At 43.7% G+C, this 24,538-nt stretch overlaps 1 protein-coding gene across 6 annotated transcripts in view; it reads left to right on the forward strand.

Moving 5' to 3' along the window:
• Positions 1-24,538, forward strand: part of shank3a (SH3 and multiple ankyrin repeat domains 3a) — a 1,110,717-nt gene that overhangs the window by 582,833 nt on the left and 503,346 nt on the right. For all 6 annotated transcript variants that reach the window (XM_063072946.1, XM_063072949.1, XM_063072948.1 and 3 more), the window contains one exon: positions 15,953-16,019. In XM_063072946.1, the coding sequence (XP_062929016.1) occupies positions 15,953-16,019 (67 nt within the window). The remainder of the gene's footprint in view (positions 1-15,952; positions 16,020-24,538) is intronic.

Genomic DNA, 24,538 nt, shown 5'->3' on the forward strand with positions numbered 1-24,538 from the left:
ATGTACATAAGCCAAGGTCTTCCTCTAGGTTTGCTCCCCTCAATCTTTCCAGAGAGTATGAGTTTTTCTAGTTCATCTTTCAGCATGATGTGTCCTAGGAATCTGAGTTGTCTTTCTCTTATTGTTGGTATGAGTGATCGAACTGCTTGGGCTCTTCTGAGAACTTCTTCATTTGATGTGTGTGTGGTCCATGATATTTTTAACCTTCTCCTGTAGAACCATAATTCAGCTGCTTCTAGTCTCTTTTCCATTGCTGGAGAAATGGTCCAGCATTCATTTCCATGAGTCAGGATAGAATAAATGTAGCCCTGCAGTATTCTGTTTTTAGTGTACGTGCTCATCTTTTTGTCTGTTAATATGGTCTTCATTTTTTGGAAAGCTTCTTTCGCCATTGCTATTCTGTATTTGATATCTGTGTCACACCTGCCATTACTTGTTATTAGGCTGCCAAGATATTTGAATTTGTTGACTTGTTTGATGTTTGTATTTCTGATCTTGATCATACATTGTGGGATGTTTGTCTTTCTGGAGATGACCATACTTTCTGTCTTCTTGGTGTTGATTGAGAGGCCTCTGCGATTACTTTCTGCTGCCACTATAGTGAGTAGTTCTTGAAGTTTTGTTTCTGAGTCAGCTATTAGTACGATGTCATCAGCATATCTGATGTTATTTATATCATGGCCTCCAATTGTGAATCCTTTGATGTCTTTGATACTTCTCAAGATATTTTCACTATACAGGTTGAATAAGTCTAGCAAAAAGATACAACCTTGCTTGACTCCTCTCATGATATTCACATACTCACTCACTTCTCCATCTATTCTGATGGATGCTGTCTGGTCCCAGTATAAGTCTCTTAAGAAATGTATATCTTTCCCACTATGTCAAGATCTTCAAGCATTCCAGAAGATCTTGCTGTCGGACAGTGTCAAAAGCTTTTATATAGTCAATGAATCATAGGTAGATGTCTTTCTGTACCTGGATGACTCGTTCACAGATCATCCCTAGCATGAAAATTGCATTTCTGGTTCCAGTGTTTTCCACAAAGCTGTATTGTTCTTTACTGATTTCTGGTTTAATACAGCATCTTGCACTCATCATGATTACTCTGAGAATAATTTTTGCCACGTGGCTGATCAGGCTTATTGTACAATGTAACTCACATTCTGTTGCTCCCCCTCTTTCTTTGGAAGTGTGATGAACACTGATTTACTTAAATCATCAGGTATCTCCCCATGATCATAGATTTCATTTGCTATTTCTGTTATTTTCTCTATTCCAAAATCTTCTAAGGCCAGTATCATTTCAACAGCGATGTTGTCTGGACCAGTTGCTCTGTTATGTTTTGTTTTATTTATGGGGCTCGAATTTCTGATTTTAGAATGCTAGGTCCTTCAGGATTCTTCTTTATGTTTGGTTTTTCTCCTCTTTGGTCTTCAAGAAGTTCTTTTATATATTATGTCCATCTGTTTAGGATTTCCTCTTTGTTCATAATTAAGCTGCCGTCTTTTGCCTTGATGCATCCACTTGCTGAGCAAGGTAATTTCCCCGTTAGTTCTTTAATCTTATTGTGCATCAACAATGAGGGGTATAGATAAGGTAAATTTAAGCAGGCTTTTTCCACCGAGATTGGGTGGAACTACAACCCGAGGTTGTGGGTTACGGGTGAAAGGTGAAAAGTTTAAGGGGAACATGAGGGAAAACTTCTTCATTCAGAGGGTCATGAGAGTGTGGAATGAGCTGCCAGCACAAGCGGCGCACGCGAGCTTGATTTCAACGTTTAGGAGAAGGTACATGGATAGTAGGGGTATGGAGAGGTATGGTCCTGGTGCAGGTTGATAGGAGTAGGCAGCTTAAAAGAATTCGGCATGGACTATATGTGTTGTACTCCTCTATTACTCTGAGTTGATGATATTTACATACTGTGAAATGTGTAATTTGTCTTAACAACTGACACAACTTAAAGCTGTGCAGGGATATCTTCCCCTCTTAGTTCCCCCTTCTCCTCCCCTTCCTCTTCCCCTTTCTTCTCCCCCCTCTCTTCCCCCCTCCAACTCCCCCCTCCTCCTCCCTCCTCCCCCTCTTCCTCCCCTCTCCTACTCCCCCCTCCTACCCCCTCCTCCACCCCCTCTCCTCCCCTTCTCCTCCCATTCTCTTCCCGCGCTCCTCCCATTCTCTTCCCCCTCTCCTCCCCTTCTCTTCCCCAACCCTGCCCCTTCCTTACCCCCATTCGTCCTCCCTCCTCTCTCCCTCTCCTCCCCTTTCTCCCCCTTCCTCTACTGCTGTCCCTGCTTCTTCCCCCTTACTGCCCCTCCTCCCTCCCCTGCTCTTTCCCCTCCTCCTTCCCTCTCCTTCTCCCTGTCTGCCCTTCATTCCTCCCCACTTTTCTCCGCCTTTCCTGTCTCCATTCCACTTTCCCATTCCTCCTCCTGCCTTCCATCTTCCATTCCTCCCCCCAATTCTTCAACCCACCTCTTTGACTGCTCTCTCCTTTTCCCGCCAGTCTCTCCTTCTCCCCATTCTCAGTCTTCTTTTCTCTTCTTCTGCCCCCTTTCTATCGTCCTCCTTTCTCACACCGCTCTCTTCCTCAACCTTATTTGTGACCCACCATGCCTCACACATTCTCCCTTGCTCCCTTCCCCCTTGTCTTCCCCTCCCCTCCTCACCTTTGTTCTCTCCTCCTTCCCATCATTCTGTCCTTCCCCTCCACACTCTTACTCAACCCCTCACTCTTCCTCTACACACACACAAACCACACACACACATTCACACACGCGCACTCACACACACACACTCTCACACACACACATACACACACACACACACACACACACACACACACACACACACACACACACACACACTTCTCTTTCTCCAATCCCCTCTACCTACAACCCTCTTCTTTCACCCCCTTCTCATTTGCTCTCCATATTTCCTGGTACCATCTCCATATTTTTTCCCCTCACACCCTCCTTCTTTTCCTCTCCTCTCTCTCTCTCACCCTCTCTCTACCCGTCTTTCTCCTGCCCTGTCTCTTTCTCGATTTCTTTGTCCTCATCTCCTGTGCCTCTGTCTGTTGTTCTCGCTCTCTGTCTCAGCCCATGGGAAGAGATCACACATAGCAAGGTCTTGGTGTTCTTGCCCTTGTTGAATCACAATCAGATTTTCACAGTTATCAGCAGAAATTAATCTCACTCTGGGAGATCTTTGTAAAAGACTGTCCTTTGCATTATACAGATGACAAATTGAAATCCAGACATTACAACTAATAATTTGATAGTTAGATTTGTATTTAATCTGGACTTTAATGATGGATCTGTTATACCAAATTATGTATACTTGTTTTATGAGACATTACATAGCTTGCAATAATTTTAGAGGTAAGTGACAATGCAGATGCTAAAGTGGACAATTTGGAGAATTTCAGTCACTAGATCATATAGAAAGTTACACAGCACAAATTATGTGACAATAATTGTTATAAGTATCTGGATATTTTTAGCTGCAGTTTGTGAAGCATGTTGCTCAGAATATTGAAATTCCCCAAATGATGAATAACTCTTTCAGATGTATCTTTGCATGATTGAACAAGTTGCAATGACACTTTATCCTTCAGAAAACATGCGATAGAGAAATGGAAATTAAGCAAGACAAACACACACACCCTCACAGAACGGAAGAAGACATGAAACTGAGAGAGAGAATGAAAATGAATCCATGACACTGGATAGAAGTGGGCTGAGCAGCACTGATAAAAAGAGGAATAAAAATGGGAAGAGATGAGAAGAAAGTTTAGAGGTTTGGATGAAAAAAAAATGAGAGAAAATGAAAGGTGTCAGACTTGTGTAGATAAATGCTGAGACAGAAGATAGTAAGAATATTTTTTTTAAATGATGAAAGCATGTGAGTAACTGCAAAAAAAAAGAAAAAAAGAGAACAGAAAGTTGTAGATGAACCAATGGAAGAGACGGCTGTTTGGACTAACAGTCAGACAGATTTTCGTAAGATTGTCCTTTCATGTACCAACATGTCTTACAGACAATGGTGTATTTTTGTTGTGCAAACTTACAACATAGAAACCTCATCAGCTCCCACAAATAGTAAGGTTGTATTATCTGATGTTATATTATGGTCTGCTCCATAGAGAAAGAGGGGTTTGGAAATAAGTACTTAAATCACAATGGAGGGATATGGTCCGTGTGCAGGCCAGTGGGACTAGGCAGAAAATGGTTCGGCACAGCCAAGAAGGGCCAAAGGGCCTGTTTCTGTGCTGTAGTTTCTATGGTTCTATGGTTCTATGGGAGGAAATATTCTGGAATCTAAAATGAAGATGTCATAACAGAATGCACTGAAGTGAATATTGGAAGGATTTAGAATCGGCGTGATTCTAAATGCTGATAGATTGATAGACAGAGTGGACAGCCAGTGCCTCTTCCCCAAGGCACCACTGTTCAATACAAGACGACATGGCTTTAAGGTAAGGGGTGGGAAGTTCAAGGGGGATATTAGAGGAAGGTTTTTTACTCAGAGAGTGGTTGGTGCGTGGAATACACTGCCTGAGTCAGTGGTGGAGACAGATACACTAGTGAAATTTAAGAGACTACTAGACAGGTATATGGAGGAATTTGAGATGGGGGGGGGTTATATGGGAGGCAGGGTTTAAGGGTTGGCACAACATTGTGGGCCGAAGGGCCTGTACTGTGCTGTACTATTCTATGTTCTATGTTCAATGAAATATTAAGAGGGAGTGAATGTATGTAGTCTCTTTACCTAGTTGGATTTTTGGTAATCTTCAGATGAGGGATTGATAGGTGGTTATTGAACAGCAGTGATAAGTGCAGCAATAAAGGATCTTTCTCAGGCTGCCAAGTGATGAGGTATGTCATCCACTTCAATATGCATAATAAAAATAGAGTATTTTTTAAAATGGTGGAAGATTGGGTTGTGTTGGTATTTTGTTCCTCGTGAATGTTCTTTGTGTATAAGTCAATGAAGGCCAATATGCAGGTGAAATATACAATTATGAGGATTTGATTACAGGAGTAAGGAAACATTATTGCAGTCACATAGGACCTGGGTGAGATTGCATGTAGAAAACAGTTTTGGTCTCGTACTGAAGAAATGTGTCACAATTGTGTTATGTTTAGCATGACCCTATGACAGCTCAGGGCATTGGAGTTTAGAGTTCAAGCCCAGAGTCTTCTGTAAGGAATGTGTACGTCCTCCCCGTGGAATGCATGGGTTTGCTCCAATTTCTCTGGTTTTCTCCCATAGTCTAAAGATGTACTGGTTAGTAGGTTAATTGATCATTGTAAATTGTCCTGTGATTAGGCTGGGGTTAAATCGTAGGTTGCTGGGTGGTGTAGCTCGGAAGGGACAGAATGACCTATTATGCACTGTATTTCTTTAAAAAAGAATATAATTATCATTGATGCTATGGCACAAAGATTTAGAGTTAGCAGGATCCCCAAATGAAGAAAGATTAAGTAAACTGGGGCTTTATTCTTTAAAACTCAGAAAAATGACAGGAGATCTCACTGAAAGATAGAATATTCTTAAAGATATTAATAGGTTAAGTGTATTTAGTATTAGATTCTTCTAAATGAGAGGTCTAAGACATAAGACCTCTGTTCAAGAATAGGAGTTGGACCACACAATGAGACTTGTGCATGGATAGGAAGGTTCTAGTGGGGTATGGACAAAACACAGGCAAATGGGACTAGCTCGGTTGGCCACATGAATGAGCTGGGAGGAGGCATCTGTTTTCTGTGCTATATAGCCCTATGACTCTATGACAGGGGAAGATGAAAGAGGATAGGTGGATGGCGGTAACCAAATGGTTCCACCAGGGGTTCTCATTAGCAAGACTTTTCCACTTTCTTTAGGTTGGCCACCTCAGAACGAATTTATCCTATCCATGGAAAATTAAGGTAATCCCAGAACCACCAGGATTAAATGAACTCATCATTTATGGGGCTGTTCTAATTAACAAAAAGACTTTGTTTATCTAAGAGAAGGAATCTTTAATCGTACATAGGGAATTCTTGCATGAAATTAGTTGGGTAATCTCATTTGAGCCGTGTGATTGTGCCCTGAAATTGAAGAAACTGCCCAGATTCTACTCATGTTGTGGCCTAATAATGTAGCCCTGTGCTCCCACTAGTGGTGGAACAAACTTGCTGGGCGGAATGGCCTAATTCTGTTCCTATGTCTTATGGTCTTATAGCCTTGGGTCTTGGGCAAGGTTTGATCAGCATGGTTTGTGGATTGAACTCATTTTTAGAGCACTTTGCAGTTCATGTTTTATGTGTTTCTGGTTTCTGGTTACTCCTTTTTAAAATTTCTATTTTGCACGATTTTGATTGGGGCAGTCCGGTTCTGCAGCCTGAAGTCAACAAATGACACAACACTAAAGTGAACTAAACTGAATGCTCCTAGACTCTTTCAAGGACTCTTCAGTTTGATGTTCAATAGACATCTGGGACTCTGTCGAAGCCCTGCAGCCTGTCTCCATTAAGGCCCAGCAGCCTGTCTCCGCCGAGGCCCAGCAGCCTGTCTCCGCCGAGGCCCAGCAGCCTGTCTCCGCCGAGGCCCAGCAGCCTGTCTCCGCCGAGGCCCAGCAGCCTGTCTCCGCCGAGGCCCAGCAGCCTTTCTCCATTGATGCCCAGCAGCCTGTCTCCGTCGATGCCCAGCAGCCCGTTTCCATTGATGCCCAGCAGCCTGTGTCCGATTGAGGCCCAGCAGCCTGTGCTCCATTAATGCCCAGCAGCAAGTCTCCGTCAAGGCCCAGCAGCCTGTCTCCGTCGATGGTTTTTAACTCCAAAGCTGATTACAGATTTTTCTTTATATTTAAACAAGTTTTTTTCTGAAAACTGTTTTGTATCCCTACCTGCTGTCCCTATTGTAAACCCTAGAGGATGTCCCCCTTGTCCTTTCCTTTCACAAAGTCCTACATTGTTTTACATTTTTACCTGTGACTTTTATAAGACAGAAATATAAATGTTATCAGTTCTCATAGAAATTACAAGCAAAATATACAGAAATTAACTTTGCAGTTTCCTAACAAGAATATGCAGCAAAATATGATCTACCAACAAATCCACGTGCACATCTATAACTGTTTGTCCTCATCAAATCAATCCCTCTGTTGATAACAGTTCGAGCTTCAAATCCACTGTTTCTAATCAGTTCCTCTGAATAAGACCAAGTTGGAAGTGCACAACTCAGATTGTTTCCTTTGCTCATTTTTGGCAATAGATGACATTTGTCTCAGGAGAACAAAATCAGAAAGTTCTGACAATCCTTATGTAACCCTCCGGTTTGGCCAGCATGCGTTCGTCTAGGGGAAGATAGCCTCTGGCCCAACCAAACTTGAGAAATCTTGTTTGTGTGGATGCTGCATGATGTGTTACCCTGTTACAAATCTGTACGACAAAATCTCAGACAATACACCATATGTAATTAAATGAGTGAGCTTTATCATTCTTAAATTGACTTGGGTTAGTAAAGAAAGCGAAAAGAAAAAGGGTCCATTTTAATGAAACAGTCTAAAGTGCACGTTGGAGCTCACGATTTTCCATCCATCCATCCATCACCCTCCTCCGAGTGTCATCGACCTCTGGACCCTCACTTCAAGTCCACTCTGTCCTGCTGTCTACCAACTCTCTCCACCTGCGTCTTCTCTCTTCATCTCTTGCTGACAGAAGACCGCGAAATCCCTTCTCTTGGGCACATAAGAAAGAAAAACTCCTCCCATCATTGGCCAGCACACATTCCACAGCCCCCGTTATCTCTAGTCATAACCCAAACACTGCAGGTACAGATAAATCATTGCATTAGCAGTGAACCCTTTCCCAGGGTGTTACACTCTCCCCCCCACCAAAGTTAGTCATATCCTCATGACATTGAGATTATTTGCCAACCCTTCTTGCAAAACACAAAGTCTGACCCAGGTGTAAAAGTTAGTGACATAGCTCCCCAAAGCGGTAGGGACCACACTCTGTACCCCCGATGCTACATAGGCCAGCCTATCCGGTGGTCTCCTAATTCTCTGAGATATCTGTTCCCCCTCATATAACTCTTCAGGTTCTAACGCAACTGGGAATACTTCTCGTCTACCGGGTGAGGCCTCCCCCCGGTCTCTCACTCATGCTCACTTGCAACTCGGACCCCTCTGTCCCTTGGCCAGGCCCCGCTTCATCCCTTGCAGGGTCCTGCTTCAACCCAGACTGTGCAAAGATAGCCCCCCGCCCCCCACCTGATTTCACCTGACAGCGGGAGAACGGCCAGGAGTCTCCCCCTCAATCAATGGGCAGCATATATCACACCTCCGGGTCCTTATCCTCCAAATCAGTATTCCTCTCAGGAGTGGGGGGGGGGGGAGCGGCTCAACCTCTCCTGCTGTTGGTTCTGCAGTCGCCCCACGTTTTCCACAGAGTCTTCTTACTAGGTGTAGGCTCCAGGTCGGGCTCTGGGTCAACCTGCACCTCTTGTCCCAGAGGCAGAAGGTGGTTCTGATGGAGAATCTTGACAGACCCATTTCCATCCTCTGGTTTCACCCAGAAAATGGGTAGGTTTGGCATCTGACTCTCCACCACACAGGGCTGAGCCGTCCAGCAGTCAGCCAAGTTATGCTTCCCAGGTAGCCCCAAATTCCTTATGAGGACCTGGTCTCCCAGCTGGAGTTGGGAGAACCTCACCTTTTGATCATACCTCTTATTCCCTTGATTCTGCTTGGCAGCCGTGAACCCAGCTAATTCATAAGCCCTTTTCAGCTCTTTTCTCATATCAGACACATACTTCAGATAAGTCTTCGGTGGTAAGTCACCCTCGTCCATCCCAAAACAAAGGTCAATGGGCAACCTTGCCTCGTGCCCAAACATCAGATAGTATGGCGAGTACCCGGTAGCTTCATTTCAGGTCCAGTTGTAACTGTGGACCAGATGTCTGATATATTGACTCCACCTACTTTTCTTGCTGATCTCCAGGGTCCCGAGCAAGTCTAGTAAGGGTAAATTAAACCTCTCGGGCTGGGGATCACCCAGCAGATAATAGAGAGTTGTCGTCGACTTCTCTACTCCAAACCTGCCCAGTAACTCATGGATGAGTGGCCTCTCTAAATCCTGTCCCTGATCACCATGTATCCGCCTGGGGAGACCATAATAATTGAAATCCTGCTCCCATAAACCTTTGGCTACCGTGGACACCCTCTGGTCCCTGGTAGGAAAAGACTGCTCATATCTGGTGCAGTAATCAGTGATGACGAAGACATTCGCCGTGTTGCTGGCATCAGGATCTATTGACAGGAAATCCATACACACCACATCCAGGGGCCCTGCACTCTGTTATACTCCTCTCCTCCCTGACAGTATGGACAAGCTGTGGCCCCGCCTCACCTGGGGCACCGATAGTAGCGGACAGTTCCACTGCTGTTACGTCAACGCTAGTCTGAACTAAAGCAAGGTCTGTGCCCTCCATTTTATAAAACCTCTGCCCGGCAATCGCAACTTTGCCAACAGCTTTAACAGTACTCAAAACTTGAATTAACAATTCATGGGGGGTACGAATATCCATCCCACTCAACACGCACGCATTAGTTACTGGTAACCTCATGGAGGCACACCACCTCTCCACCCCGGCAGCATCCATACCAGCACAGACGTAAACACATCGCCCACTGGTTCAATGCTCAGCAGAATCACACAACATCCAATGGAATCAATCCCGGACGAGCCGCCACAATTGTAACCCTCCGGTTCGGCCCGTGTGCGTTTGTCTAGGGGAAGACAGCCTCCAGCCCAGCCAAACTGAGAAATGTCATTTGTGTGGACGCTGTGTGATGTGTTGCCCTGTTACAAATTCGTACCACAAAATATCAGACACTACACCATATGCAATTAAACGACTGAACTTTATAATTCTTTATTTGACCATAGGGTTAGTAACGAAAACAGAAAGAAAAAGGGCCCATTTTAAGAAAACAGTCTAATGTGCATGTTGGAGCTCACGACTTTCCATCCATTCATTCCCCATCGACCTCCTCCAAGTGTTGTCGACTCCTGGACCCTCACTCCATGTCCACTCTGTCCTGCAATCTACCAACTCTCTCCACTCGCGTCTTCTCTCTTCATCTCTCACCAACAGAAGACTGCGAAATCCCTTCTCTCGGGTATATAAGAAAGAAAAACACCTCCCATCATTGGCCAGCGCACATTCCACAGCCGCCATTATCTCTAGTCATCACCCAAATACTGCGGATACAGACAAATCATTACATTAGCAGTGAACCCTTTCCCAGCACGTTACACTTACAAACCTCTCCCTCCGGAAAATTTAAATTAAAATCACAACGGGAACAATATAATTTTAAATCCAATTTAATGGTTGTCTGTAACTCCTTTAAGGTGACAATCTGACTGGAGTCAGTGCTCATCTAGCAGTGCTCAGTTTGTCTTTAATTGGCCAGATTGCACTTACCCACTGAGCACAGTTAAATCTCTTTTGTGAGATAAACAATCCACTTGGACATTGGATGATGGAGTCTCAGGACTATCTGACTTATTCTCGTAAATAATTGTAAGTATGAGATTGTTGCAGAACTCAAAGATAGGAACAGCAATTTAATTCCACTATAGCACACCTTCTCAGTGGATTGAGGACAACATAACCTGAACACATCCTGCCTCTCATTTGAGTCATCTTACACTCTTAGTGTTTGCTGGAGCTCAGAACATTCTAAATCACCCACACACCTCTGTTATGTTTCTCTTGCTGATATTCCTACCATTTTACGACTCAAGAGTTGTTTACTGTTTCTGGTACAATTTTACAGATTCTAAATTAGATCTGTCACATCATTCAATAAAATTGTTCCGTTGAGATCCCCTCACTGTTAGAGAAAAAGAGCAATTGTACCAGATCCCAGAAGCCAGAAGTCGAGTGTTTGGGTTGCTATTATATAGAACATAGAACATAGAACATAGAATAGTACAGCACAGTACAGGCCCTTCAGCCCACATCGTTGTGCTGACCCTCAAACCCTGCCTCCCATATAACCCCCCACCTTAAATTCCTCTATATACCTGTCTAGTAGTCTCTTAAACTTCACTAGTGTATCTGCCTCCACCACTGACTCAGGCAGTGTATTCCACGCACCAACCACTCTCTGAGTAAAAAACCTTGCTCTAATATCCCCCTTGAACTTCCCACCCCTTACCTTAAAGCCATGTCCTCTTGTATTGAGCAGTGGTGCCCTGGGGAAGTGGCGCTGGCTATCCACTCTATCTATTCCTCTTACTATCTTGTATATCTCTATCATGTCTCCTCACATCCTCCTTCTCTCCAGTGAGTAAAGCCCTAGCTCCCTTAATCTCTGATCATAATCCATACTCTCTAAACCAGGCAGCATCCTGGTAAGTCTCCTCTGTACCCTTTCCAATGCTTCCAGATCCTTCCTATAGTGAGGCGACCAGAACTGGACACAGTACTCCAAGTGTGGCCCAACCAGAGTTTTATAGAGCTGCATCATTACATCGCGACTCTTAAGCTCTATCCCTCGACTTATGAAAGCTAACACCCCATAAGCTTTCTTAACTACCCTATCTACTTGTGAGGCAACTTTCAGGGATCTGTGGACATGTACCCCCAGATCCCTCTGCTCCTCCACACTACCAAGTATCCTGCTGATATTATGATATTATGCTGATATTAGAGCATTTTGGGTACTTTGTACAAGGAAGGGAAAGCAGAAATGCAGTTACATTAGTGATTCCAGTGTGGATTGTTGTCTCCCTGGAGTCGTGCCCTAGACATAACTGAGCAGCTGCGGAAAGTTCTGCATGGGGAGAATGAACATCTCCAGGTCATCATTCATATCAGGTAGTAACTGAGATGAAGAGATTAAAGAGCAAGGCCTCAAATGCAGTGAACTCTAGGTTGCTCCCAAGGCCACGTGGAATATGAAAAAGGAGGATATGTTTAAAGGATTATCAAACCGGGTGAAATGGGTTGAACTAAAGCACAAAAATGCATAATCATACTGTTGGTGCAAATTTTTTGACAGTGCAAAATCACTAGGGCAGTGGTAGAGGGCAATATTAACTGAATACTGTGGGTTGGATAGGCATTGACTCTACAGTATTTCTAAACTGCTTTCAGGAGAATTCTCTTGGTATGTTGTCAACCCAACAGGTAGAGCATTCGAATGGTGGAATTTTGGATTTTGTTTTAGGAAAGGAGGTGGGACATGGAGATCGGCAAGTTGGATACAAAATTGGCTTGATGGCAGAAAGAGGGTAACAAAAAGAAGATGATGAAGGCAATTTGCATTTCTAGCATTTTCTACTTTTTTCAGATTTTAGCACCGGCATTATATATTTGTTGATATTCAGTTGCAGTGGGAAATAGTTACTGAGAGGTATTCCTGTTTCTGAAAAACTATTACCAATGGGGTTCTACAAGATTTAGTAGCATTTTTTTTGTTTATATTAAAGATTTAATTTTAAATGTAGTTCACATGATAAAGACATTAACAAGTGGTTGCTAAAGAGTAAGATGCTTTTGACAAAGAAAACATAAGAAATAGAGCATTTATTCCTTGAGCCTTTCCATTCAACAATATCATGACTGATCTTCGATTATAAATACAATTTTCGGAGAGATAACGTACTCCTCATGTTTGTGAAGGATGTAACAAATAAAGTCAATTCAATTCAATTCAATCAATTTTCTGGCCCTATCCACAAATACATTGATTCCTTTAGTATTAAAACATCTACTACACTTTGTTTCAAACACTGTTATTGAGTAATTTCTTTGGAATTGAGAACTCATGTATGAAGAAATTCCTTCTCTGTCAGTTTTAAATGGCCTATCCCTCATTTTGAGATGCAAACCCTAGTTTTAGACTCTGTAGATGGAGTATATACCAATAAGATAGCTTCCATTTATACTAATTCTATTTCCCTGCATTACAACTATATTTTTCTTTGTTGTGCCTATTTAATTTCTGTTAAAGTGCTTCTTGAAAGCAGTATTTGCATATAATTTCATCATCTCCTCCAGTAGCTGATTAGTGGTATCAATCACTCTCTGTGTAAAACTATATCCCTCAGATCCCCTTTAAAGTTTGAATAGGAAAGTCGTCTATGGTTGGACAGCACTGGTTAGGTAAATGTAGCCCATAGCCCAAATTTTGCTCCCTTTGTACTTAAAATTAGTTTTTTCTCTGTTTGTAGGCCAGGAATTTAGGAACAGTCATTGAGTTCTACAGTCTGCTATTTACTTCTTCCCTGTCCAAGGTATTTTTGTTCTAAATTACAGGAAAGATGTTAATAAGATTGAAAGAGTACAAAGAAAATTTACAGGGATGTTGCCGGGTCTGGAGGACCTGAGTTAGGAGAAGGATGAGTAGGTTAGAACTATATTCCTTATTATGTAGGAGAATGAGGGGAGGTTTGACAGAAGTATACAAAATTATGAGGGGTGTAGATAGGGTAAATGCAAGCAGGCTTTTTCCACTGAGATTGGGTGGGACTAGACCTAGAGGTCATGGTTAAGGATGAATGATAAAAAGTTTAAAGGGAACATGAGGGGAAATTTTTTCACTCAGAGGGTGGTGAGAGTGTGGAACGAGCTGCCAGTGCAAGTGATGGGTGTGATTTCAATTTCAAGGTTAAGGGAAGTTTGGATAGGTACGTGGTTAGGAGAGGTATGAAGGCCTATGATCCAGGTGCAGGTTGATGGGAGTAGGCAGTTTGTGATTCAGCACAGATTGGATGGACTGAAGAGCTTGTTTCTCTGCTGTAGTTTTCCACATCTTGGTGACTTTGCCCTTGGATGTGAGAAGTGACTTTCTGCCTTTCCCAAGTACTAACTTCGAGGCCAACACATTGCCCTTGTTTCAAATGGAACTGCTAAGTCAGCAGTCAGGAAGGAGAAGCAGCTGTAATTTCATGACATTTTCGACTTCATTGATTTAGCTGAGGCAACTAATTTTCCTTTCCTGGCCGATTTTTGCTGCTATTAATCATTTGTGTTGCAGTCAGTGTGAGAAAATACTTTGCATTTCATTTTATTTGCTTGAAGATTTGAAAGCATTTTCTCTGCATTTCTCAATATGTGGCCTGTGTGAGTGGGAATAGCAAAACAGATCAATCTGTTCCTGGGACAGAAGTGTATTTACTGTCTCCATATCTTCCCTTCTCAATTGCACAGTTGTTGATTCTTCCCGATAATACCTGAGTAAACTTCTTTGCTATTAATAATAGCATGCTCTTAAACATTTGGGAACTCAAACTAAATAACAGTCTCATTAACATTTCTATTCTGACCACTGATTTCCTTATTTGCTCTCATCGTGTGTTCTCAGCGTCAGGACCATTGAAATTGGAAGCAAAACTGTCATGACATTCTTAATTAAGACCCAAGAGTTTGTATAGCCTGAACTTATACTGAATTCCCATATCTATAAGGCTGTTATAGCCAGGGGTGGTAATGGTGATAAGCCAATTAAATGCTCCCAATGGCATGCACCTCAAACAGCCTCTGACAACCAAGTCCAGCTCCTGACCGTCATGTGTGGTTTAGCTACTAAGCCCAGCGGAGCTGTTTCTACTGACAGGAGAAAAGGCAAAGGCAAGTTACTGGTACCTTAAAAACAGTCGCTTCAGGCAGATGGGGCTTATCTGCCACGGTTGGCAGCTCATCTAGAAGAAGGAATACTCTGATCTCAAACCTCCACTGACTTGCAGATATACCGACTCATGGGGAAGGCTTCAGAAATAAATCCCAAGGGAAAAATCCAGAGCTGGAATCCCTCAGGTAGTCATACATTGAGTTCATCATTGACTGGAAACACCTGCGACACTGCAGTATTGGTCTCAGCTATTCCTTTGGGTTTCATCAGATGTGTGGAGAGGGGGAGCTTTCTCTCCATATCGTACGGCCCTGGCTTGGTGTGTCTGGACAGCTCGGACACAACATCCATGGTCGACCCTGACCAACAGAGGCCTCAGATCTCAGCTACACTTTCCAGGCCGGTCTGCCATTTGAAGAATGACCAAGTTAGCAAATGATGACATTCAGAGTCAGAATCAAAATCGGGTTGATTATCGCTGACATATGTTGTGGAATTTGTTGTTTTGTGGAAGCAGTACAGTGCAAAACATAAAAATTACTATGTTGCCAAAAAGTAAACAATTAGTACAAAAGAGGAATAGTGGGATAGTGTTCACGGGTTAGAAAATCTGATGGAGAAGAGGAAGAAGCTGTTCATGAGGTATTGAGTGCAGGTCTTTAGGCCTCTTCCCTCTGGTTATAAAGAGAAGAGGGCATATCCTATGGGGAGAATCCTTAATGATGGATGCTGCCTTCTGATCATGTTCTCAATGGTGGGGAGGGTTGTACCGGGATGGAACTGGGTAAGCCTACAACCCTCTGTAGCCTCTCTCACACCTGCACATTGGAGCCTCCATTCCAGACGGCAATGCTACCGGTCAGAATGATCTCCTCCATACATCTGGCAAAATGAGTTACGTCACTTAGGACAGAGCAGGGAAAAGTACACAAAGTAATTAATTTACCGTTAGGTTTGAAGTTCCCTTTGTGAATAAGTTAGAGCTACAGCATTTCCAATATCGTTTGCAAAGTAAAACTAAATTAAAACTTCAAACAACAAGAGGTCGTTGGTGCTAGATCTATGCCATTATTTATGTTTTTCTTGCTCCTTTACATTGAAGTGCAGCAATATACCATTTTCTCTACTGCACCGTGACCAACCACATATATATGATCACCTGAAAATTCAAACACTCTAAAAGATCGAAATGAAAGCTGATGACCTATTGGCTCATTGACAAGTGAATAATATTGAACCAAAACAGAACAATACATATATTGTTAAATGGACTGAGGGTCATTGAATAATGTTTAATGTGTTCCTTTTTCACTTTAGGTTGCTATTATAGCTGGGAACTTTGAATTGGCAGAGATTATTAAGAACCACAAGGAATCTGATGTTGGTGAGTTTAATACTTGTTTGCATGAATTTTAAGTAAACACGGAATTTAAAACAAAAGGAGTCTTAACTACTAGGACTCTTTAAGTGCATTCAAATATACTCCTCTCAATAACACCCATTCTTTTGACTTCATCAGCTCATTTACACTTTTATCGGCATCATTTAGTATATCTTTCTGCTGTTCTTTTCCCATGCACTTTATACCCCTGCATGATCTCCATTCTGAGATCGGGTCAGGATTATGCTGATTGGTAGGGGAGTAGCTGTTCCTGAATCTGGTTACATGGGACTTAAAGCCTCTGTACCTTCTACCTGATAGTAGCAGCAAGAGAGCCGACTCAGAGCTGGGGATCCCCGATGATAGAGGCTTCCTCCTTGAGGAAGCACCTCCTGCAGATGCTGGCAGTGGTGAATTGAAGTTAGGGATTTTACAACGTGCAGAAGACCTAGAGCCGTTGTGTGTCACCATACACAGATGCGAATAAGTTACATGAAATTAAACATAGAAACATAGAAAACCTACAGCACAATACATAAAGCTTCGGCCCATAAAGCTGTGCTGAACATGTCCTTATCGTAGAAATAACTTAGGGTTACCCATAGCCCTCTATTTTTCTGAGCTCCATGTACCCGTCCAGGAGTTTCTTAAAGGACCCAATGCAGAAGTGTGCAGACGTAGTTCAAATTTATGTTGGGACAAATATGGAAAGTAAACCAGGAGACCATTGAAATAGTCATCCAGCAATTAATTATAGACAGGGGTTAAGCAGCAGCAGAACTGCAGTAGGAGTATAAATGAGTGCCATTACATGTGTGAGAATTGATTGTGTCAGTGATTGAATTGATAGGTGGATGAAAGCTCAGCTCTATGTCAAATGCTAAAGCTGTGATGTATCTAACTGGAATAGCAGGGATTGTTGCAGGGACTGAAGACAATGGGTTCAGTCTTTGTTATTTTTAGACACGGAATTTCTGCTCCTCCAAGTTGGACCGACTGCTATTTATTTTTTCATCCACAGTTTGCATTGATTCCCTTTTAATTTACTGAGATGCTACGGGAAGATGAATGTTTTGGCTGACCAAGGCTGTCAGATGATGCTAACTGTATTGGTTAATAAAAGTTTAGTTCACATTTTGATTAGGTAAGCATGAGCCAGAATATTTGTTGTTGAGGAAAGATTTGACATTTAGTTACTGATAAATTAGCCACTGTTGATCAAAGATGAATTATCCGCTGTGAAGACTGCTTCAGCATATCGGTTGGTTAAGAAGGAATTGCTTAATTAGGTTTGGTGAAGGATGGTATGTTGATTAGGTCAGTGCTCTGCTTTTCTTACTTTTCTTACTTTTTAAACTTTTTTAACTTACGTTATTTGTTGTATTTTTTTTCACGGTAACACATTGAAGCTGCACCCTCTCTAACATGCTGGTGGAGAGAGTTTTATTTGGGTTTTTAGCGCTGGAAATAGTTGCATTCGGACACGTCTCACTAGCGTGGCAGCGGTATGGTCGCATTGTTTATTCCAGGGACCAGCTGATTGCGCTTATGCCGGCCGGTTTAGCGAACAGAGTGGCGGACACCCCTGCTGAAATCTGGAGGAAAACACACAGAGGATGCAGAGGGGATCAAAAAGGTGAGGGATGAGGATCAGGTCGAGACAACAGAGGCTTATGGAGAAGAGAAGTTATAAGCCGTGTCTCCCCTCTCTCATTATGGGCAATGTGAGATCGCTGGGTAATAAAATGGACGAGTTGACGGCGCTAGCCAGGAGTCAGAGAACATTTCAGGAGAGCAATGTTATGTGTTTTACTGAAACGTGACTGCACGAGGACATACCCGATCAAAACGTTTCCACAGAGGGCTTCCAGACTGTTCGGGCTGACCGGAAATGCACTGAGAGTGGTAAGCGTAAAGGAGGGGGGCTTGCTCTTCTGGTTAACAACAGGTGGTGCAATCCTGGTCATATTACGATCAAGGAACGTGTTTGTAGCCCAGATATTGAACTTTTTGCTGTTGGACTCCGGCCATATTATTTGCCAAGGGAAATCTCACATGCAATTGTGGTTGTTGTGTACATCCCTCCCTCTGCCAACCCGAAGTCGGCGTGTAACATCATTTACACCGTCATAGCCAGATTACAAACTCAGCACCCGAATGCCCTCATTACCATCTTGGGTGACTTCAACCAGGTTACCATGGCTAGAACACTGCCCAACTTCACACAGTATGTGAGCTGTACAACCAGAGGGGAGAGATCTCTGGATTTAATGTACGCTAACGTTAAGGGTGCATACAGCTCCTCTCCCCTCCCCCCATTGAGAAGGTCAGATCACAACCTGGTGCATCTAAAACCCTGCTACGTGCCTCTGGTGAAGAGTAAACCTGCAACCTCGAGGACAGTGAGAAAATGGTCAGAGGAGGCTTATGAGGTGCTCCAGGGTTGTTTTGAGATGACAGACTGGCAGGCACTCTGTGAGCCCTACGGAGAGGATATTGATGGGCTCACAGAGTGCATCACTGGTTACATCAACCTCTGTGTGGACTGCAATGTTCTGACAAGAACTGTCCTTTGTTATTCAAATAACAAACCATGGGTAACAAAGGACATTAAGGGCATCCTGAACGCCAAAAAGAGGGCATTTAGAGATGGAAATAGGGAGGAGCTGAGAGCAATACAGGGGGACCTGAAAGCCAGGATCAGGGAGGCTAAAGACAGGTATAGGAGGAAGCTTGAGTGGAAACTCCAGCAGAACAACATGAGAGAGGTCTGGAGTGGGATGAGGACCATCACTGGGTTCTGGCAAACTAGCAACAGAGGAACTGAAGGCAGTGTGGACAGGGCCAATGAACTTAACCTGTTCTTTAACAGATTTGACATTATAGCCCCTGCCCATCCCCCACATGATTCATCGGTTGTCGGCCCCCAACCAACACATATTCCACTCTCCCCTCCTACCCCTCCTCACAGTCTCCCACCCTGCTCTCATGACTATACCCCTTCCCCACACGAAACCACCACGGTGGGCTTCACAGCTGAACAGGTGAGAAGACAGCTGAAACGTCTCAAACCAAGCAAGGCCGCAGGACCGGATGGTGTCAGTACCAGGGTGCTCAAAGCCTGTGCCCCTCAGCTATGTGGAGTACTTCGCCATGTATTCAACCTGAGCCTGAGGCTCCGGAGGGTTCTTGTTCTGTGGAAGACATCCTGCCTCGTCCCTGTGTCGAAGACGCCACGCCCCAGCGGCCTCAATGACTACAGACTAGTGGCATTGACCTCCCACATCATGAAGACCCTGGAGAGACTTGTTCTGGAGCTGCTCCAGCCTATGGTCAGGCCACACTTAGATCTCCTCCAGTTCACCTACCAGCCCCGACTAGGAGTTGAGGATGCCGTCGTCTACCTGCTGAACCGTGTCTACGCCCACCTGGACAAGCCAGCGAACACTGTGAGGGTCATGTTTTTTGACTTCTCCAGTGCGTTCAACACCATCCGACCTGCTCTGCTGGGGGAGAAGCTGACAGCGATGCAGGTGGATGCTTTCCTGGTGTCATGGATTCTTGATTACCTGACTGGCAGACCACAGTTTGTGTGCTTGCAACACTATGTGTCCGACAGAGTGATCAGCAGCACTGGGGCTCCACAGGGGACTGTCTTGTCTCCCTTTCTCTTAATCATTTACACCTCGGACTTCAACTACTGCACAGAGTCTTGTCATCTTCAGAAGTTTTCGGATGACTCGGCCATAGTTGGATGCATCAACAAGAGAGATGAGGCTGAGTACAGGGCTACGGTAGGAAACTTTGTCACATGATGTGAGCAGAATTATCTGCAGCTTAATGTGAAAATGACTAAAGAGCTAGTGGTAGACCTGAGGAGGGCTAAGGCACCAGTGACCCCTGTTTCCATCCAGGGGCTCAGTGCGGACATGGTGGAGGATTACAAATACCTGGAGATACGAATTGACAATAAACTGGACTGGTAAAAGAACACAGAGGCTGTCTACAAGAAGGGTCAGAGCCGTCTCTATTTTCTGAGGAGACTGAGGTCCTTTAACATCTGCCGGACGATACTGAGGATGTTCTACGAGTCTGTGGTGGCCAGTGCTATCATGTTTGTTGTTGTGTGCTGGGGCAGCAGGCTGAGGGTAGCAGACACCAACAGAATCAACAAACTCATTCGTAAGGCCAGTGATGTTGTGGGGATGGAACTGGATTCTCTGATGGTGATGTCTGAAAAGAGGATGCTGTCCAAGTTGCATGCCATCTTGGACAATGTCTCCCATCCACTACATAATGTACTGGTTGGGCACAGGAGTACATTCAGCCAGAGACTCATTCCACAGAGATGCAACACAGAGCATCATAGGAAGTCATTCCTGCCTGTGGCCATCAAACTTTACAACTCCTCCCTTGGAGGGTCAGACACCCTGAGCCAATAGGCTGGTCCTGGACTGATTTCCTGGAATAATTTACATATTACTATTTAATTATTTACGATTTTATTACTATTTAATTATTAATGGTGCAACTGTAACGAAAACCAATTTCCCTCGGGATCAAAAAAGTATGACTATGACTATGACAATAGATGGATCAGGACAATATGGAAGCAAGAGCGTACTTTTGAATGATATACTGCAAAAAAAAGAATCAAAATCAGTTTTAATATCACAGCAATATGTCGTGAAATTTGTTGTTTTGTGGCAGCAGTACAGTGCAATACATAATAAAAAAATTAGAGTAAGAATTTATATATATATAATTAAATAAGTAACGCAAAAAGAGAGCAAAAAAGCTGAGATAGAGTTTATGGGTTTATTGCTCATCCAGAATTCTGATGGAGGAGAAGAAACTGTTCCTAAGAGAGTGTCAATTCAGGCTCCTGTACCTCCTCCTTGATGGTAGCAATGAGAAGAGGGCACAAGTGATGGGGGTCCTCATCGATCGATGCCAGCTTTCTGGGGCAGTGCCTTTTGAAGATGTCCTCAATGCTGGGCAGGTTCGTGCCCATGATGGAGTTGACTGGGTTTACAACTTCCTGCAGATTTTCCCCATCCCGTGCAGTGTCCCCTCCATACCAGATGATGATGCAACCAGTTAGAATGCTCTCCACAGGGCATTTATGACATTTATTTATTTTATTTATTTAGAGATACAGCATGCCCTTCTGGTCCAAGCCACTTCACTCCAGCACCCCTGAATACTACCCTAACCTAATCACGGGATAATTTACAATGCCCAATTAACCTACCAATGGGCAGTGCAAGGAAACCAGAGGACCTGGAGCAAACTAATGCATTTTGCAGGGAGAATGTACAGACTCCTCACAGATGATGTTGGAATTGAACTCCAAACTCCAAGGTTCCGAGCAATAATAGCATTGCAACAAATCAGAATACTCTCTATGGTGTAGAAATTTGCGAGAGTCTTTGGTGACATACCAAGTCTCCTCAAACTCCTGGTGAAATATGGATACTGCCATGCCTTCTTTGCAATTGCATCAATATGTTGGGCCCAGGATAGATCTTCTGATGTTGACACCCAGGATCATGAAATTACTCGATCTGTCATTGAGGACTGGTGTGTGTTCCCTCGACTTTCCCTTCCTGAAGTCACCAATCAATTCCTTGGTTTTATTGACATTGAGTCCATGGTTGTCATTACAACACCACTGAACCAACTGATCTATCTCAGTCCTGTACGCCTCCTCCTCACCATCTGAATTTCTGCCAACAATAGTTGTGGCATTGGCAAATTTATTGATGGTGTTTGAACTGTGCCTAGCCACACAGTCTTAGGTGTTAAGAGGGTTGAGCGGTGGCTAAGCATGCACCCTTGAGGTGTGCCAGTGTTGATTGTCAGCAAAGAGGAGATGTTATTTGCAATGTTGTGTTGGTGGGAAAGGTAGACGAAGTAAAAATCTGGCAGGTGATAGGCTGAAGATCTAAAAGACTGAAGATAAATGAATCTAGTTGTAGAGAACAGTGGACCAAAGAAGAAAGGAAAAGAAAAGGAGATCCATTTCAGAATCTGAAGAATTTTGCTAGATTACAAGTAATATTCTCAATATCTCAGAAACCATTACTTAAGATAATTGAGTCATACAGCATGGAAACAGGCTCTTTAGACCAAGTCACCCATGTTGACAAAGTTGTCTACCTGAGTACTCCTATAGAAACAAGCTCTTTAGACCAACTCACCCAAGTTGATCAAGATGTCTATCTGAGTACTCCCATGGAAACAGGCTCCTTAAACCAACTCACCCACGTCGACCAAGTTGTCTACCTTGGCCAGACAGCATCTATGGAAAAAAGTACAATGGATGTTTTTGGCCTAAACCCTTCAGCAGGACTGGAGAGAAAAAACTGAGGAGTAGATTTGAAATGTGGGAGGAGGGGAGGGAAACACCAGGTGATAGGTGAAACTTGGAAGGGGGGGGGATGAAGCAAAGGAATAGGAAGTTAATTGGTGAAAAAGACAGAAGGCCATGGAAGAAAGGAGAAAGTGGGAGGGGGGAGGAACACCAGAGGGGGGTGATGGCCAGGCAAGGAGATAACATAAGGGAGGTACAAGAGGATGGGAAATGAGTTGTGAGGGGGTTGTGGTGGAGGCATTACCGGAAGTTGGAGAAATTGATGTTTATGCCATCATGTTGGAGGATACCCAAACAGAATATAAGGTGTTGCTCCTCCAACCTAACCGTGGCCTTAACCTGACAGTGGAGGAGGCCATGGATGGACATAACGGAATGGAAATGGGAAGTGGAATTAAAATGGGTGGCCGCTGGGAGATCCTGCTTGTTTTGGCAGTTGGTGTGTAGATGCTTGGTGAAGTGGTCTCCCAATCTATAGAAGGTCTCGCCAATATACAAGCAGCCATACCAGAAGCACCGGACACAGTATATGACCCCAACAGACTCACAGGTGAAGTGTTGCCTCACCTGGAAGGACTGTTTGGGGCCCTGAATGGTAGTGAGGGAGGTGATATAGGTGTTCCACTTGCCAGGGTAAGTGCCAGGAGGGAGATCAGTGGGGAGGAATGAATCGACAAGCAAGTCGCATAGGGAGTGATCCCTGCGGAAAGCAGAAAGTTGGGGGGGGGGGAGGGAAAGATGTGTTTTGTGGTGGGATTCAATTAGAGGTGGCGGAAGTTTTGAAGAATTATGTACTGAGTGTGGGGTCTGGTGGGGTGGTAGGTGAGGACAAGAAGTTTCAGCCAGAAACATCAACTGAACTTTTTTCCATCAATGCTGCCTGGCCTGCTGAGCTCCTCCAGCATTTTGTATGTGTTGCTTGGATTTCCAGCACCTGCAGATTTCCTCTTGTTTGTCTACCTACCTGCTGCTGTCCTGGGATCCATTCCTGCTGCTCTACGTTGCAAATATAAAGAAGAAAGAGAAATTTAACAGAAACCTCAGCCTAGCCACCTCCTCTTCTTGCTGAAGCCTCTTGAGTCAAAGTCTGAGTTCTCCACTCTAACTTTGTCAACTCTCAAAATATTTGAGTTTCACTTGAGTCCATTTTCCCAGCTGCTCCAGATCACTTTGCAAGTATTAATAGCCTTCTTCCCTGTCACTATTGCACCGACATTGGTGTCATAGGCAACGTTGCTGATCCAGTTTATGGCATGATCACCTAGATTAACATTACTGATGAACAGCAGTGGAACTAGCACCTATTCCTGTGCCACACCACTAGTCACAGGCGTGAAGATAGAGAGACAACCACCTATGACTACTGTCTTGATTTTCCTGTTAAGCCTTTGTTGAATCCAATTGACTACTTCATCCTGAATGCCAAGTGACCTACTTAACTTTCAGGACCAGCCTCCTATGAAAACCTTTGCAAAGACCTCATTAAAATCAATGTCTACAATGTTCACCCCTTTTCCTTTGACTTTCTTGGTAACCTCCTCAAAAGATTGGTTAGATATGACCAAAGAAAGCTTTCCTTAGAAGAAAGAAAGCTTCCTTCTTGTTGTTTTTTGATTGCTGTAATGACACAGAAGGAAGCTACTTGGTCCATTATTTCCAAGTTGAATCCCAGAGGAGAATTCCACTGGTCTCATTCCTCTTTCCTTCCACCCCTGTAGCCCAGCAACTTATATTGTCTCACCACCTTTGGACTGAGATTCAAGATTGTTTGATATTATTTCCAGTGCACAAGTATTAACAGGAACAAAATAATTGTTACTCCGGATATGATACAGCAAAAAACCACAGTGAGGTAAAGAACACAATAATCAAAAGCACAGTAAACATAAGTACTTAAGATAGCTTATATACATAGATTGTATAGCCATAAAGTGACACTAGGCACAGAACTATCTGTACATAAGGAGACTCTGACAGGAGGTGATAAAGTAGTGGTGATGGGAGGTATGGAGGGGTGGGTTAGTGGGTGAAGGCATTGATCAGCCTTACTGCTTGGGGAAAGTCATTGTTTTTGAGTCTGGTGGTCCTGGTGTGGGTGCTGTGTGTCCTACTCTCTGAATGGAGTGGAACAAACTGTCCATGAGCA

The sequence above is a fragment of the Mobula hypostoma genome, chromosome 20 (genome assembly GCF_963921235.1).
Source record: "Mobula hypostoma chromosome 20, sMobHyp1.1, whole genome shotgun sequence".
Classification (NCBI taxonomy): domain Eukaryota; kingdom Metazoa; phylum Chordata; class Chondrichthyes; order Myliobatiformes; family Myliobatidae; genus Mobula; species Mobula hypostoma.